The sequence below is a fragment of the Thalassophryne amazonica genome, chromosome 6 (assembly GCF_902500255.1).
Source record: "Thalassophryne amazonica chromosome 6, fThaAma1.1, whole genome shotgun sequence".
Lineage (NCBI taxonomy): Eukaryota > Metazoa > Chordata > Actinopteri > Batrachoidiformes > Batrachoididae > Thalassophryne > Thalassophryne amazonica.
This window is the reverse complement of record NC_047108.1, coordinates 51881585-51896007: the sequence shown is the minus strand read 5'-3', so window position 1 is coordinate 51896007 and position 14423 is coordinate 51881585. Positions and strand designations below refer to the sequence as shown.

Here is a 14423-nt window from a genome sequence, read left to right as displayed (position 1 = left end):
GCTACAGGCCTGTAGCCCTTATACTCAGTAGGATGGCTTTTCTTTGGCAGTGGAACCAAACACAATGTTTTCCATAGCTTAGGGACCCTCTGTAAAAGCAGGCTCATATTGTACAAATGTGCTAGAATCCCACACAGTTCATTGGAGCAGGTCTTCAGAAGCTTAGGTTTTCCCGTAATTATTGTATGGCTTTGCCTTACAATATGAAGCGCCTTGGGGCAACTGTTTGTTGTGATTTGGCGCTATATAAATGAAATTGATTTGATTTGATTTAGTATTAGACAACATCCTCCTCTTACACCTACAATGCACGGTGATGTGAACGACCATATCTCCCTGTATGCAGATGATGTCGTAATTTTTCTCTCACAACCTGACTAGTCTGTTCCCATTCTGCTGGACCTCATGAAGTAATTTGGTGATATTTCTGGATATACAATCAATTGGCAAAAAAGTGAATTAAGGTGTTTTGTGCCAACCTTGATGCCGAATTTGTGGATAATCTTCCTTTCAAAATTACAGAAAAACTTGAGTATCTGGGGGTAGTTTTACCAAACAACCCTAGGTTAATCTTCAAACTGAATTTTCTTGAAAAACTGGATAAGTTGAAAGTGGGTCGCATAAATGCTATCAAAATTATATGATTGCCGAGATTTCTCCACAAAATCTCTCCATTTCCTTAAAATCATTTTTTAAATCACTAGAGTCGGTAGTCATGCCTTTTATTTGGGGTTTCAAAGCCCATAGGATATGAAAAAAAACACTTATACAACCCCTGGCAAAAATTATGGAATCACCGGCCTCGGAGGATGTTCATTCAGTTGTTTAATTTTGTAGAAAAAAAGCAGATCACAGACATGACACAAAACTAAAGTCATTTCAAATGGCAACTTTCTGGCTTTAAGAAACACTATAAGAAATCAAGAAAAAAAGATTGTGGCAGTCAGTAACGGTTACTTTTTTAGACCAAGCAGAGGAAAAAAAATATGGACTCACTCAATTCTGAGGAATAAATTAAGAAATCACCCTGTAAATTTTCATCCCCAAAACTAACACCTGCATCAAATCACATCTGCTTGTTAGTCTGCATCTAAAAAGGAGTGATCACACCTTGGAGAGCTGTTGCACCAAGTGGACTGACATGAACCATGGCTCCAACACGAGAGATGTCAATTGAAACAAAGGAGAGGATTATCAAACTCTTAAAAGAGGGTAAATCATCACGCAATGTTGCAAAAGATGTTGGTTGTTCACAGTCAGCTGTGTCTAAACTCTGGACCAAATACAAACAACATGGGAAGGTTGTTAAAGGCAAACATACTGGTAGACCAAGGAAGACATCAAAGCGTCAAGACAGAAAACTTAAAGCAATATGTCTCAAAAATCGAAAATGCACAACAAAACAAATGAGGAACGAATGGGAGGAAACTGTGACAACGTCTGTGACCGAACTGTAAGAAACCGCCTAAAGGAAATGGGATTTACATACAGAAAAGCTAAACAAAAGCCATCATTAACACCTAAACAGAAAAAAAACAAGGTTACAATGGGCTAAAGAAAAGCAATCGTGGACTGTGGATGACTGGATGAAAGTCATATTCAGTGATGAATCTCGAATCTGCATTGGGCAAAGTGATGATGCTGGAACTTTTGTTTGGTGCCGTTCCAATGAGATTTATAAAGATGACTGCCTGAAGAGAACATGTAAATTTCCACAGTCATTGATGATATGGGGCTGCATGTCAGGTAAAGGCACTGGGGAGATGGCTGTCATTACATCATCAATAAATGCACAAGTTTACGTTGATATTTTGGACACTTTTCTGATGTTTAAGGATGATTAAATCATTTTTCAAGAAGATAATGCATCTTGCCATAGAGCAAAAACTGTGAAAACATTCCTTGCAAAAAGACATATAGGGTCAATGTCAACGAGCAGATGTGATTTGATGCAGGTGTTAGTTTTGGGGATGGAAATTTACAGGGTGATTCCATAATTTATTCCTCAGAATTTGAGTGAGTCCATATTTTTTTCCTCTGCTTGGTCTAAAAAAGTAACCGTTACTGACTCTCACAATCTTTTTTTCTTGATTTCTTATAGTGTTTCTTAAAGCCAGAAAGTTGCCATTTGAAATGACTTTAGTTTTGTGTCATGTCTGTGATCTGCTTTTTTTCTACAGGCCGGTGATTCCATAATTTTTGCCAGGGGTTGTACAAACCAAAAGAGATGGTAAGATCAGTGCTACCTTGCTTCCAACATTATGACTGGGCTGAAAATTGAAAGGCTCTTGTTTATTGGCAGGAAGTCTACAACTTGGGAGTTTCAGTGGATACTCCTGCTTGGGTCACAATTGAAAAGAAAGATACCATAAATAGTTCACTGCCAGCACACCTTTTCTCAACACCCAGCCTGCCTGCAGGCACAACGGTGAACAATCAGATAATTTCAAACCGTCTCAAAATCTGGTTACAAATTAAGAAGTATTGTAAGTTGTCAGCTACCTCTATTCATACTCCAGTGTTTCTTCCATCATTTTTGGATGCAGCTTTTGACAGCTGCAAAGGCATAGCCACTTTTAAATATCTGTACAATAATGAAAAATTTGCCTCCTTTGCCCAGTTAAAGACAAGTTCTACCACCCATCAACACACTTCTTTAAATATGCCCTAAGGGGAAAAGGGTTTACTCACTCCCAATAGGGCCGCCTGACTCTAACGGTTTGGTTTAAAACTTTGTCAAAATATTTTATGAACACGTTAAATTTAATAAGCAATCTTTGAAAGCGGCCTGGGAGAAGGAGCTGGGACTGCAGATTGATGAGAATATTGTTTGGAAGGAGAGGCTCAGCAGAATTCGCTACTGTTCCATTAATGCCAGACATCAGTTAAACTTAAGGTGATGCACAGGCTACATCACTCAAAAGTTAAATTGAATTTATCCTACAATTTTTCCCTTGTGTGATCAGTGCACAGCTGCTGAGGGCTCTCTAGCCCACATTTTTTGGACCTGCCCAAAACTGCATAATTTCTGGTGTGAAATATTAAAGTGTGTGTTTAGTCCTGACCCAGAGATAGCATTGTTTGGATGTTCTTTGTCACTAGAAAATCACAGTCTCTTGGTGCAGAGCACTATCATGTATGGAATGGAAATCACTAAGAGACTGACTTTAAGACTCTGGAAATTGGACATTGTGCCTCAGTTCAAGGCGTGGCTAATGGGACTAAGCAGATTGCTACAGTGCAGCGCCTGGGGACCAACTCCAAATGAAGAGATGCTGCCTTGGTCAGGGACAGAGAAAGGAGCAGACCCTAAATAAGCATGTTTTGATTGTTGGAAGAAACTGGAGTGCCCGGAAGAAACCCACACAGACACGGGGAAAACATGCAAAATTCACATAGAAAGGACCAGTTGGGAAGCGATCCCACAATCTTCTTGTTGTGAGGTAACCGTGCTTACCATTAAGCCACCGTACCGCCAAGATATAAGACAACAGTATACTTCATCATGTGAGCTTGTTCATGCACCTTTTGACCAGGTCAGGAGCACCCCTGATGGCCTGCATTGGGAGGCGGGAACAGCCTGTACTTCAATGGGATGCAGGTAAGAAACTAAGAATGAGAGCAACTCTGTTTTCAAATCAACCACATTTATGATTGTGATCAATTTTTCATTTTTAATGTCACCTTGTTTGCGTCTATGTGCGGGTGAATGTGAGTAACGTTCAACACAGTCATGTCATTAGAAATGGAGAAACGGCTGGTCTACTGAAGCTCCAGCCTGCCTGGACAGTCAACAGACAGACAGTGCAGCTGTCGATTTGTCTGAAAGCTACATTTGTTGACTGCTCCCACCTCCCATTTAAGCATCGACACAAAGGCACTGGATCGTTTTCAATAATCTGTTAGATGAAGTAGGCCGCTACCCTCAGAAAGCAAAACAACAATGTCCACACACACAAGTTCTTGTTGACAGAAAAGAAAAATGGACGTGAAAAGGTGTGCATTAATGCTGCTTTGTCTTTGCATCAGGCCATGCGGAGGCAGCCTGCGGATCCTCTGAGGTGTGCGAGTGTTTGAGGGCTCTGTGTAACAACTCAGGGCTGACCAGTTTGAAGCGCACCAGGGAATCAATCAGTTGAGAGCGAGCATTTCCGATGAACGCGTGAGATAGGAAAAACGGGAGGCCTCCTCCTCTTTTCAGGATGTACAGTGGGACTCTGACCATCCCCAGAACCTGGAAAAATATGTAAACAACAGAGAGACAGAGTGAGTGGTGAAGAGGGACAGGGCATGAAATGAGGTAAACGGCTACAATCAGTCATTCTAGAAAGGAAGACCGATGCACACTTCTGCCTTCTTTTTGGCGTTGCAACCCAGATCTTACTGAGACATGAGTCGGATGAGCTGTATGTGAAAAAACAAATGTGCAAATCAGTTGAACTACTATTAAATGTTTGATCATATGCAAGCTCCTGAGTATGAAGTTCATGCAATGACTGATTTAGTCCTCTGTCAATAGGGCATGTTAGGCCTTGGGCCAGACCCCTGTCAGTGGGAGGGGCCAATGAAGGATTACACAGGGGCTCAGCATTTAAAAATGCTCAAATCATATTGACAAGTAATTTGTCTGAGCATCAAAATTCCAAAAAGGTACAGTTTGGATAATATTTGACTGAATTTTATGAAGATATGAGGTAAAAAAAAAAAAAAAACTACAAAAATAGTGACAAAGCATAGTTTCAATTTTGTACAGGGTTCACAAAAGTTAAAGTTGGTCCAGTTTTGGTAAAATGCAAATTACTGATTTGATTGAGGCATTTTTACCCCTGTGTAAACTAGTCATTGACCCCTACCTGGCTACAGTGAACCCTCCCGTTTGGCTATCATACATGTTTCCTAGTCCCTATAGAATTGGTGGCTAAAGGTTTTGCCACCCCAGATGGTCATGACCTACCTATCTGAAACATGGACTATGTCCTTGTCCAGAGAGAGTGAGTGGGCATATTGATGATAGGGCTGAAACAATTAGTCGAGAAACTCGAATAATTCAATTACAAAAAATGTTCGAGGCAAATTCTGTGCCTCAAAGCTTCGTTTAACATTGTAGTACATGTGCCAGGCCTGCGTGTGGCGCTGCAACGTCCCCAGAAAAAAAAAACAGAAGAAGACTAGAACATAACAGCTAATCAAATCACCAGTGATAGCTACCACTTTCCAACGAGACACACAGAGTAAAATAAAGCCTTTTAAGAGAAAGTGGGTCCATGCTGATCATCTGAAACACACTTACTGCACATTTAGTGTGTTTATTTTTGAAAAACATACGGTCTGTTCGACGTGGGGAGGGATCGCCCGGTGGCCGGCTGCTGTCTCTGCTCGATGCGAGTCACAGCTCCATCCCCTGAGTGAGTGAAGAGTAAGACGTCTGCTGACAAACAGCAGAAGTCCAGTCTTTCTTCTGTGTGTTTCGCTTTTTAATTTTGGCTTTTTTGGGGCAACACACAATGCTTCGCAAACACGGTAACTTAAATGAAATAATAATTTAAAAAACTGACTGTGAGGCTTGCATGTTCAACCTCCAGTTGAAATGCATTTGCTGAATCACAGAGAAAGAGGGATAAAAAAAAAAAAATCACGCAGGGACCCAGTCCATCAACCTTTAAAAACAACAACAACAACAACAAAGTAACTAACTTAAAAATGGCTAAATTTTACACGTTGGAGAAAACAAAACAGAAAGCCACTTCCCATCGCCATTTCAGCAAAATGTCAACACTGCCACAGTGATATTGTGCCATTGCATAGCGAGAGCCCTGGACTATTGATGTTGTTTAAAAACACAAAAGTACTTTTTATCCAATTACTCGAATAATCAATAGAATACTCAATTACTAAAATAATCAATAGCTGCAACCCTAATTGATAATATTTCTGTTATTAGACCAGCATAATAACAGTGGGGATGGATCAGTTGTCTGACTGGGTGGTTGCCATTCAGGACTTAGAGCAGTTCATTGGTGCTGTGCATGCACCAATGCATGCACTGTCCGTCCACACAAACACACACACACACACCAGTAAAAACCAGTGCACATACACATGCCAGTGAAGTCCAGTGCATCCAAGGATAAAGAAAAATGGACATTTATACAAAGAGGCACACAAAAACTGGAGAAACAAATGGCATTTGGGAACTTCTGTCAGGAACAGTTGACATCAGAATAGGACAAATTCAAGGAAAAGCAAGCAGAAGTTCCACAATGTACTTTTAGGTCATATCGTGCCTGTTGCACACTGTGCCCAGGTGCTGCCCATCGCTGAAAACAAGCAGACTATTTCCAGTGGGAGTGTAAGCATCTGACATGGAGAATGCCATGTTGTGTGGTACATGTATGAATGGGCATATCAGGGGCAATGTCACATGAGGAATAAGGCTTACCTCGTGCCCGTGATCTGTTGCTGTGGAAACGGCTGCTCTCTCCACTTCCTTAATCTCCTCCTCCTCCATCTTCTTCACATAGAAGTGAAGGACAAGTCGAGAGATGGAGGGGGAGGAAGTAGGAGCATAGCAAGAGGCCACATGATCTTCTATTGATATCGGAAGCTCGACACCAACCTCTTCCAACAACTCCCTGCTCAGCCCCACCTCCAACGTCTCCTTTGAGAGATCAACTAGCCTGAGGGGTCAAAGACCAGAATCAGAGACAAAGGTAGAGATGCACTGCTCTCCAGAGACTCCTAAGAATTCATTTAAATACATTAAAAGTGGGAACCTTATTGAATTTTAAGAATGAAAAGCACTCTGCCAAGTTAAGACCATTTTCACACACACACAATATATATATATATATATATATATATACACATACATATACAAACTACATCTGCCAAGTATGTAATAAAATCATCTGTGTTTATTTTGTCTGTTAGCAAGATTATGTCAAAACTACTCTGTGGATTCTCACCAAATTTGCACCACAGATACATATTAGGCCATGGAAGACTCCATTAAATTTTGTAGGTGATCCAGATCTGGATTCTGGATCAAGCTTCACTTTGTATAGTCTTTGAAGGATTACGTCAAAATAACTTCATGAATTCTCCCCAAATTTGCACCACAGATATATTTTAGGCCATGGAAGACTTTGGAAGATTTTGGAAGTGATCCAGATCTGGTGTAACAGTATAACTTCCCCCCCGGATCGCTTCCCCCCTCAGGGAGGAAGATATCCTGGAAATTTTCCCCCCCCACCCCTGACAGGCAACATTCCATTCCACTCTTGTCTTGGAATTAACTCCAAAATAAGTTTAGACTGAAAGAGCTAGTGCCACTTAACACTTTTAAATCACTCTTGATGGCTCTTGAAACAAAGTCTCTGACCTGTAGATGTTGTACCTGATTGTATTATCTCGTTCAAGTGTCTGTTTTCTATGTAATTGTAACTGTGTATGTAATTCTGCCCTGTCTCTTGGCCAGGACAATTTATATAGCGCCAAATCACAACAGAGTTGCCTCAAGGCACTTCACACAAGTAAGGTCAAACCTTACTAACCCAACCAAGAGTTTCCTTCTGAACACAAAATGAACCACAGCAGAAATATTTACAATTTATTTACAATTTATAGAAGAAATGAACATTTTACTGGCATGTTATGGACAGTGATTAAAATAAGTTCATTCATGGAAACAATTTTCTTACTCACTCATGAGACGTTGGAAGAAAGAGATAAAGCTTAAAACTTTAAGTAAATAAATCTGATTGGAATTTAGTGATAAATTTTGAAGCCAATCATTAAGAAAAATTTTAAACAAGCATGAATATGTTTAAAAAGGAGCAGAATTAAAAATATACGAAGAGCCACTTCATACCATTAACAACGAAACCCTTTTTCTGCAACCTTGAACTGGTCACTTAGTTGGTCCGTTTGAAGTTGGTTCAAATGATCGATCCGTCCGTCGGTGTTCATGCTCTGGGTAGCGTGAGTGCACTTTGGTCAAGGGGTTATCTCAGCGGCTTCCCCGATGTGATCCAAAGGCTTGTGTCAGCTGGCTTTGCCGACAGTTAGCTGCATGCAGTCAGGTTTGAGATCAGCTCCGTCATCAGCTTGCAGGAACCCAGAGGTAGAAGGTGTTTGCTGAAAATGGTTTCTAGTAGCTTTAAAAAAAAAGTTTGTTTGAACCAGATTAAAAATCTCTGTGAATGTAGAAAAAAAGGTAAAACTTTAAGAGCGTTGAAAAATTATAATGAAAAGGAAAAGTCGCTTTTCTGTAAATTCGCTCTTAATTTGTAAAGCTCAGTTCGGAAGTTCTCTTAAAAATTTAAAAGACTTGACACACCTTAAAGCGTCAGGTTAAAACTTTAAGTTTGTCAAAAGTAAAGAATAAATGAATGAATGCCACGTGGTAGCTTAGGTTAGGTTAGCAATGGTCCTTGGCCCAAAAAGAACAATTAAGAGTTTACAAAGGAGAGCGCAAAGAAAGAGAAGGAGCGTCGAGAAGGCAGAAAGGGAAGGGCCGAGCGAGGCTCTGTCCTAACTTCTTAAAGGGGGACTGATGTCACCAAACTCCACCCATTTAGGGTGTGTAAATTTACAGAAAGCTCCTTGTCTTCAAAAGAGGGCAGACAGAAATGAATCAACTATTAAAACACATTAATTAATTTGAAATACTATTTGTTCTCAGACACTCAAATGAATGCACATTATTCATCATCACTTAAACACATCCTCTGGGTTAAAACAGAATACTTCAATATCAACATTTTAGATAATGCAGAAAGGTCACCCTTACACACATATCAGTGGCAAGAACACATATCAATAAACTGGAATGATTATATGCAAAACATTTAGTTTGTGGTATCATGGGGGAAGGGATATCGTCTTGCAGTCTTGAGACCATAAAGTGGGTTCTTCAGGCCTTCACATAAAGCAATTATAATGTCTGCATCATGTAATTCATAATGACCGGAGTTTAACCGAGAAAAGGCAAGGGCTCCCCTTTGAAGAACTTTGAATTACAGTTTTGTTTTTCCTCTGGGAAGCAGTGTTGGACAATCGGGGGATGTCTCCAAACTTATCTGAAGATCTCCAGATGACTTAGGAATTTCTCAACTGAGAGTGGAGACGTAGTCTTTTGACAGCATTAATGTATTTATTTAATTAGGGCAAATCCAGGCCATGGTGCTATAGACCAGACTCAAAGGGGTGACCCTCTGCTTGGGCCATGCTACAAATTACATAAATTACAGAACAATTCACAAAACAAATATGTAGCAAAAGCTGTTGGTGCACAGGACAGGAGGGTCTCCAGCAAAATTACCACACCCATCTCTGGATGGAGCTGCACCTTAAACAGCTAAGCCCTAAGCTTCACTAATAGACCCAGAATTTAGGTAAAGTTGAGGCCGCGGCATGCTCCGTTTCCTAATAAAATGAACTAAAAGAGTGAAAAGCGTAGAACTATACTATGCCAGTATGCTAGCCATACAAAAGGGAAAATAAATGCATCTTAAGTCTGGACTTGAAAGCCTCCACAGAATCCGTTTTCTTGACACAGGGAGATCATTCCACAGCACAGGAGCATGATAAGAGAAAGCTCTGTGACCCACAGGCTTCTTATTCACCCTAGGGACACTAAGTAGTCCTGCACCCTGAGAAAGCAAAGCCCGGGCTGGTACATAAGGTTTAATTAGGTCAGCTAGGTTAGGGAGGTGCCAGCTGTGAACAATTTTATAGACTAGTAGCAGAACCTTAAAATCTGATCTCACTGGGACAGGAAGCCAGTGATGGGATGCCAAAATGGGTGTAATGTGGTCAAACTTTCTGCTTCGTATCAAATGTCTGGCAGCAGCATTTTGAACCAATTGGAGACCCCTAATGCTGGACTGCGGGAAACCATAAAATAAAACATTGCAGTAGTCCAGTCTACAAGAGATAAATGCATGGATGAGGGTCTCAGCATCAACCATAGACAGGATGGGATGAATCTTCACTATATTTCACAAGTGGAAGAAAGCAGACCTCATAATATTTCTAATGTGGAGACCAAAGGACAACGTAGGATCAAAAATTATCCCAAGGTTCCTCACTTTCTCCGTGTGATGTATCACACACGAGCCTAGGCTAAGCGTTATCTGGTCACATTGATGCTGATGTCTCACTAGACCAAGAGCCATCATTTCAGTCTTATCAGAATTTAAAAGTAGGAAGTTTCTAGACATCCATCTGTGATGCAAGGCAATCTTCTAAGGATTTTATGTGGATGAGATGACCAGCAGTTATTGGCATGTATAACTGAGTATCATCAGCATAGCAGTGAAAGGTAATCCCAAAGCGCCACAATAGGTGCCCAAGGGGTGCTATATAAAGGGAGAAAAGCAGGGGGCCTAAGACAGACCCCTGTGGAACCCCAAATCTCATGTCACTAAGGTTAGAGGTAGTGTTACTGTACAGAACACAGTGAGAATGACTGGTCAAGTATGACGTCAACCATGCAAGGGCACTCCCGGTAATCCCAAAATGATTTTCCAGCCTATCAAGGAGAATATGATGATCCACGGTAAATGGTAAATGGACTGCATTTATATAGCGCTTTTCCATCTGCATCAGATGCTCAAAGCGCTTTACAAGTATGCTTCACATTTACCCCGATGTCAGGGTGCTGCCATACAAGGCGCTCACTACACACCGGGAGCAATAGGGCCTTTAGTGATTTTCCAGTCAGGCGGGGATTTGAACCCATGGTCTTCTGGACTCAAGCCAAACACCTTAACCACTAGACCACCACCTCCGAATGGTACCAAATGCAGCACAGATCTAACAGCACAAGAACCATAGTGGTGTCCGAATCCATTGCAAGCAAGAAGATCATTTACCACTTTAGTGAGAACCATCTCTGTGGAATGATATTTTCTCAAAGCAGACTGCAGTGGCTCAAAGAGATTATTCTCAGTAAGATAGTCCATGAGCTGCTGTGAAACCACTTTTTCCAGAATTTTAGAGCAAAATGATTGATTTGATATCGGCCGATAGTTTTTCAGTACACTCGGGTCAAGATTAGGTTTCTTAAGTAATGGTTTAATCACTGCAGATTTGAAACATTTAGCAACAGATCCAGAAATTAAAGAAAGATTAATCATTTCCAGCACAGTCAGACCAAGAGCGGGCCACAGGTCCTTAAACAGTTTTGTTGGTATAGGATCAAATAGACAGGTTGTGCTTTTTGTTGACGTTATGAGTTTCTTCAGCATGCCTAGAGAGACACTCTCAAATTCTGTAAATCTAGGTAATACCTCAGTAATGGCGCCCACCTCATTAGTAGGGTGTAGTGGCTGGGTTAAGGCATGCTGGGATATGTTTAACCTAATGTCTTCTGTTGTCTTCTCAAAGTAATCCAGGAAATCTTGTGCTGTAAAATGAGAGCGAACTACAGGTGGTTGTCCATGAATAAGTGTTGTCACCGTGTTAGGCAAGAACTTTGAGGTATGCTTGTTTTTGTTGATCAAATCAGAGTAATAGGTCCGCTTTGTAGCCAGTAATGCATGCTTATAGTCTAAGATAGCATCACGCCACGCAAGGTGGAATACTTCTAATTTTGAACTACGCCATTTCCGTTCTAGACCTCTAGCCTTATGCATGCAGGTAATCATTGAACCAAGGTGACTGTGTTTTGGGGGGTGCAATTTTAACAAAGGTGGCAAATCATGTCGAGTGTAGTTTAGAGCACTGAGTTTAAACTATCCACAAGACTGTCTACTGATTGGGTATTTGCCAAATGTGAAGCTAAGACATCAGGCAGTCTAGCTTAGAGTTCAGTCTTAGTTGATGCATCGCCGTAGTGATATATAAGGTTGTTGTTCAACTCAACACGGCAGTAAAACTGTAAACTTAATAAGTGAGTGATCAGAGACCACTGATGTAAGAGGCATGATGTCAGTATTCTTGACAGCAATACCACATGCGAGAACAAAATCCAGGGTATTTACAGTAATGTGCGTCGAGTCCTGAACACATTGCCAAAATCCTAATGCATCCATAATTTCCATAAATGATTTGCAGAATGGATCAGAAGGCTTATTTATATGAACGTTAAAGTCACCAATGATCGGAATGTTATCTGCACTAGTTGACAAGTTAGAGATGAACGCACCAAATTCATTTAAGAATTCAGAATATGGGCCAGGAGGCCTGTATACAGTGACAAAGTAATACAGCTGATTTTTATTCTTCTGACCTTGGTAATGCATAATATCCTGAGCAAAGCGGAGAATCAGATGCAGGACATGCTTGAAAAAAAGATTCTTAATCTCAATGAGTTTTATCCTGGTTAAATAAAGGTAAACAAAAATCCTACAGCGCAGCACTGATTAACCCAAACCTTGATAAGGGCCAATCAGGATAGAGTAACCTTTAAACTAAAAAAAAATATTTTGTGGATGTTTTATGGTCACAGATGAAGCAGTTTGATTGCTAATGTTTTCTCCGGTATTTTTTTAGTTTTCAACACATGAATGATTTGATCCATCGCGAATCACTGCTTTAAGGTTTAAGGCTTGCCTTAAGCCTTGATCAGGTTGGCAGCCACAGTTTGAAAATGTGTCCACGTAAATAAAAAGAAAACATCTTTGTGTTTATTGGTTGGACTGCAAACCAGCTTTAGAGGTGCATGCCACCACCTACTGTTTCAGAGTGTCTGGAATTTATTCATTTTCTTTACCCGCTTTCTCCAATCAAGGGTCACAGGGGAGCTGGAGCCTATCCCAGCAGTCATAGGGTGTGAGGCAGGGTATATCCAGGACAAGACAGCAGTCTATTGCAGGGCCACATATAGACAGACAAACATAGTCACCTACGGTCAATTTAAAGTTCCCAATTCACCTAGCCTACGTATTTGAATATGGGAAGAAGCTGGAGCACTCAGAGGAAATCCACGCAAACACGGGAAGAACATTCAAACTACACACAGAAAGGACCAGGCAAGAAGGACCTTCTCACTGAGGCAACAGTGCCTAGCACTAAGACACTGTGCCGCCTATGTGTGGAATCATGGGATTAATTATTCTACACAGAACATGAAACAGTTAAAGGAAACAAAGATTTAACAGAAACACTAAAGTAAACAAAACACACACACACACACACACACACACAGCAATAATAAATTATTATTAAAATAAAGTAAAATTGTAAAATGTCTTTCAGAGGGATGCAACGCTCTTGGGACAGCAAAGCTATTGAAAAAAAAAACATTTTGTTAAAATAGTCAACAGGGTCACAAGAAAAGTCTGGAGAACATAAAACAAATTAAATGCAAAATTCTTGAGAAGAATTAAAATGTAATGCTACCAGGAAACCATTATTCCCCAGTGCCACCATATTCCAGAACTGAAACTTACCTGGAGTAAGCAGAAGTACAAAGTGTTCAGTGCTTAGAGACATGGCCAAGGTAAGGAAGTCAGAAGCAAGACCACCACTGAACAAGGCTCACAAGTGGAAAGATTGAGTCAAGAACATCATTATAAGATCTTTCAAAGGTTTTGTGGACAGATGAAATGAATGTCTCTTCATGGACCAGATGGACAGGCCTGTGGCTGGATCATGAACAGCAAGGTGGAGGAGGGGTACTGCTATAGGCTGCTATTAAGGATAAGCTAGTTTGACCATTTTGGGTTGAAAATGGACTTAAAATCAACTCCCACACCCACTTTCTTGAAGCAGTGATACAATAAAAAAAAGTCTGCATTATTCAAGAAGGCCATGATTTTTATGCAGGACAATGCTCCAAGTACACCACTGCTTTGCAAGCCAGCAAAAACCTCAAAGATGACAGAATGACATGGTCCCCTTCCTTACCTGACTTAAAGAGAACCTGCATTGAAATAAATGTGGTCAGATCTCAGAAAGAAATAGCTGATATGTATTTATAAGACCCTTATGAATGCAGTAAAGTACATCTGCAAGCCCAAATTTGTAATTCAACAGAGAAATTGTCGTTTAAAAATGACAAATCTGCAGCTAAAATTTGGCCCTCCGCGAAACCGTTTGTACATCCGGGACATTGCCATGACGTAAGGGAGAAGACAGAGCGCTAGCACCTTCAGTCCGATCACACGCGTTGAGTGAATGCAATATTAGCTATTTCTCAATTGAAATTGATTTTATCTGTTATACACATCCTGGTTTCAACATCCAAAAGTAAGCTGCAATGAATGTGAGATACAGTTCTGCATGCTCAGATCAGCGGCGACATCGACAGCGGGCGACCTTCTTCCCCGACGCTTACTGCGCCAGCCTGCTCGCTAGCACAGCATGCGAGCGGGTCGTCGCGGTAACCCCGACCCCAGCCCCATGAGAAAATACTGGCTTGCATGGAGTGCCTCCATCCGTTCACTCACACTGCAGCTGCATTGATCATGCAGATC

At 40.9% G+C, this 14423-nt stretch overlaps 1 protein-coding gene across 1 annotated transcript in view; it reads right to left on the bottom strand.

The window, feature by feature from the left end:
- Positions 1-2134: 2134 nt before the first annotated feature.
- The window catches only part of zgc:103759 (U8 snoRNA-decapping enzyme), a 31427-nt gene continuing 19138 nt past the window's right edge, over positions 2135-14423 (bottom strand). Inside the window, exons 4-5 of the mRNA XM_034172170.1 lie at positions 6440-6677; positions 2135-4234 (exon numbers count right to left, since the gene is read on the bottom strand). Coding sequence (XP_034028061.1) covers positions 4004-4234; positions 6440-6677 — 469 coding nt within the window. The 3' untranslated portion in view covers positions 2135-4003. The remainder of the gene's footprint in view (positions 4235-6439; positions 6678-14423) is intronic.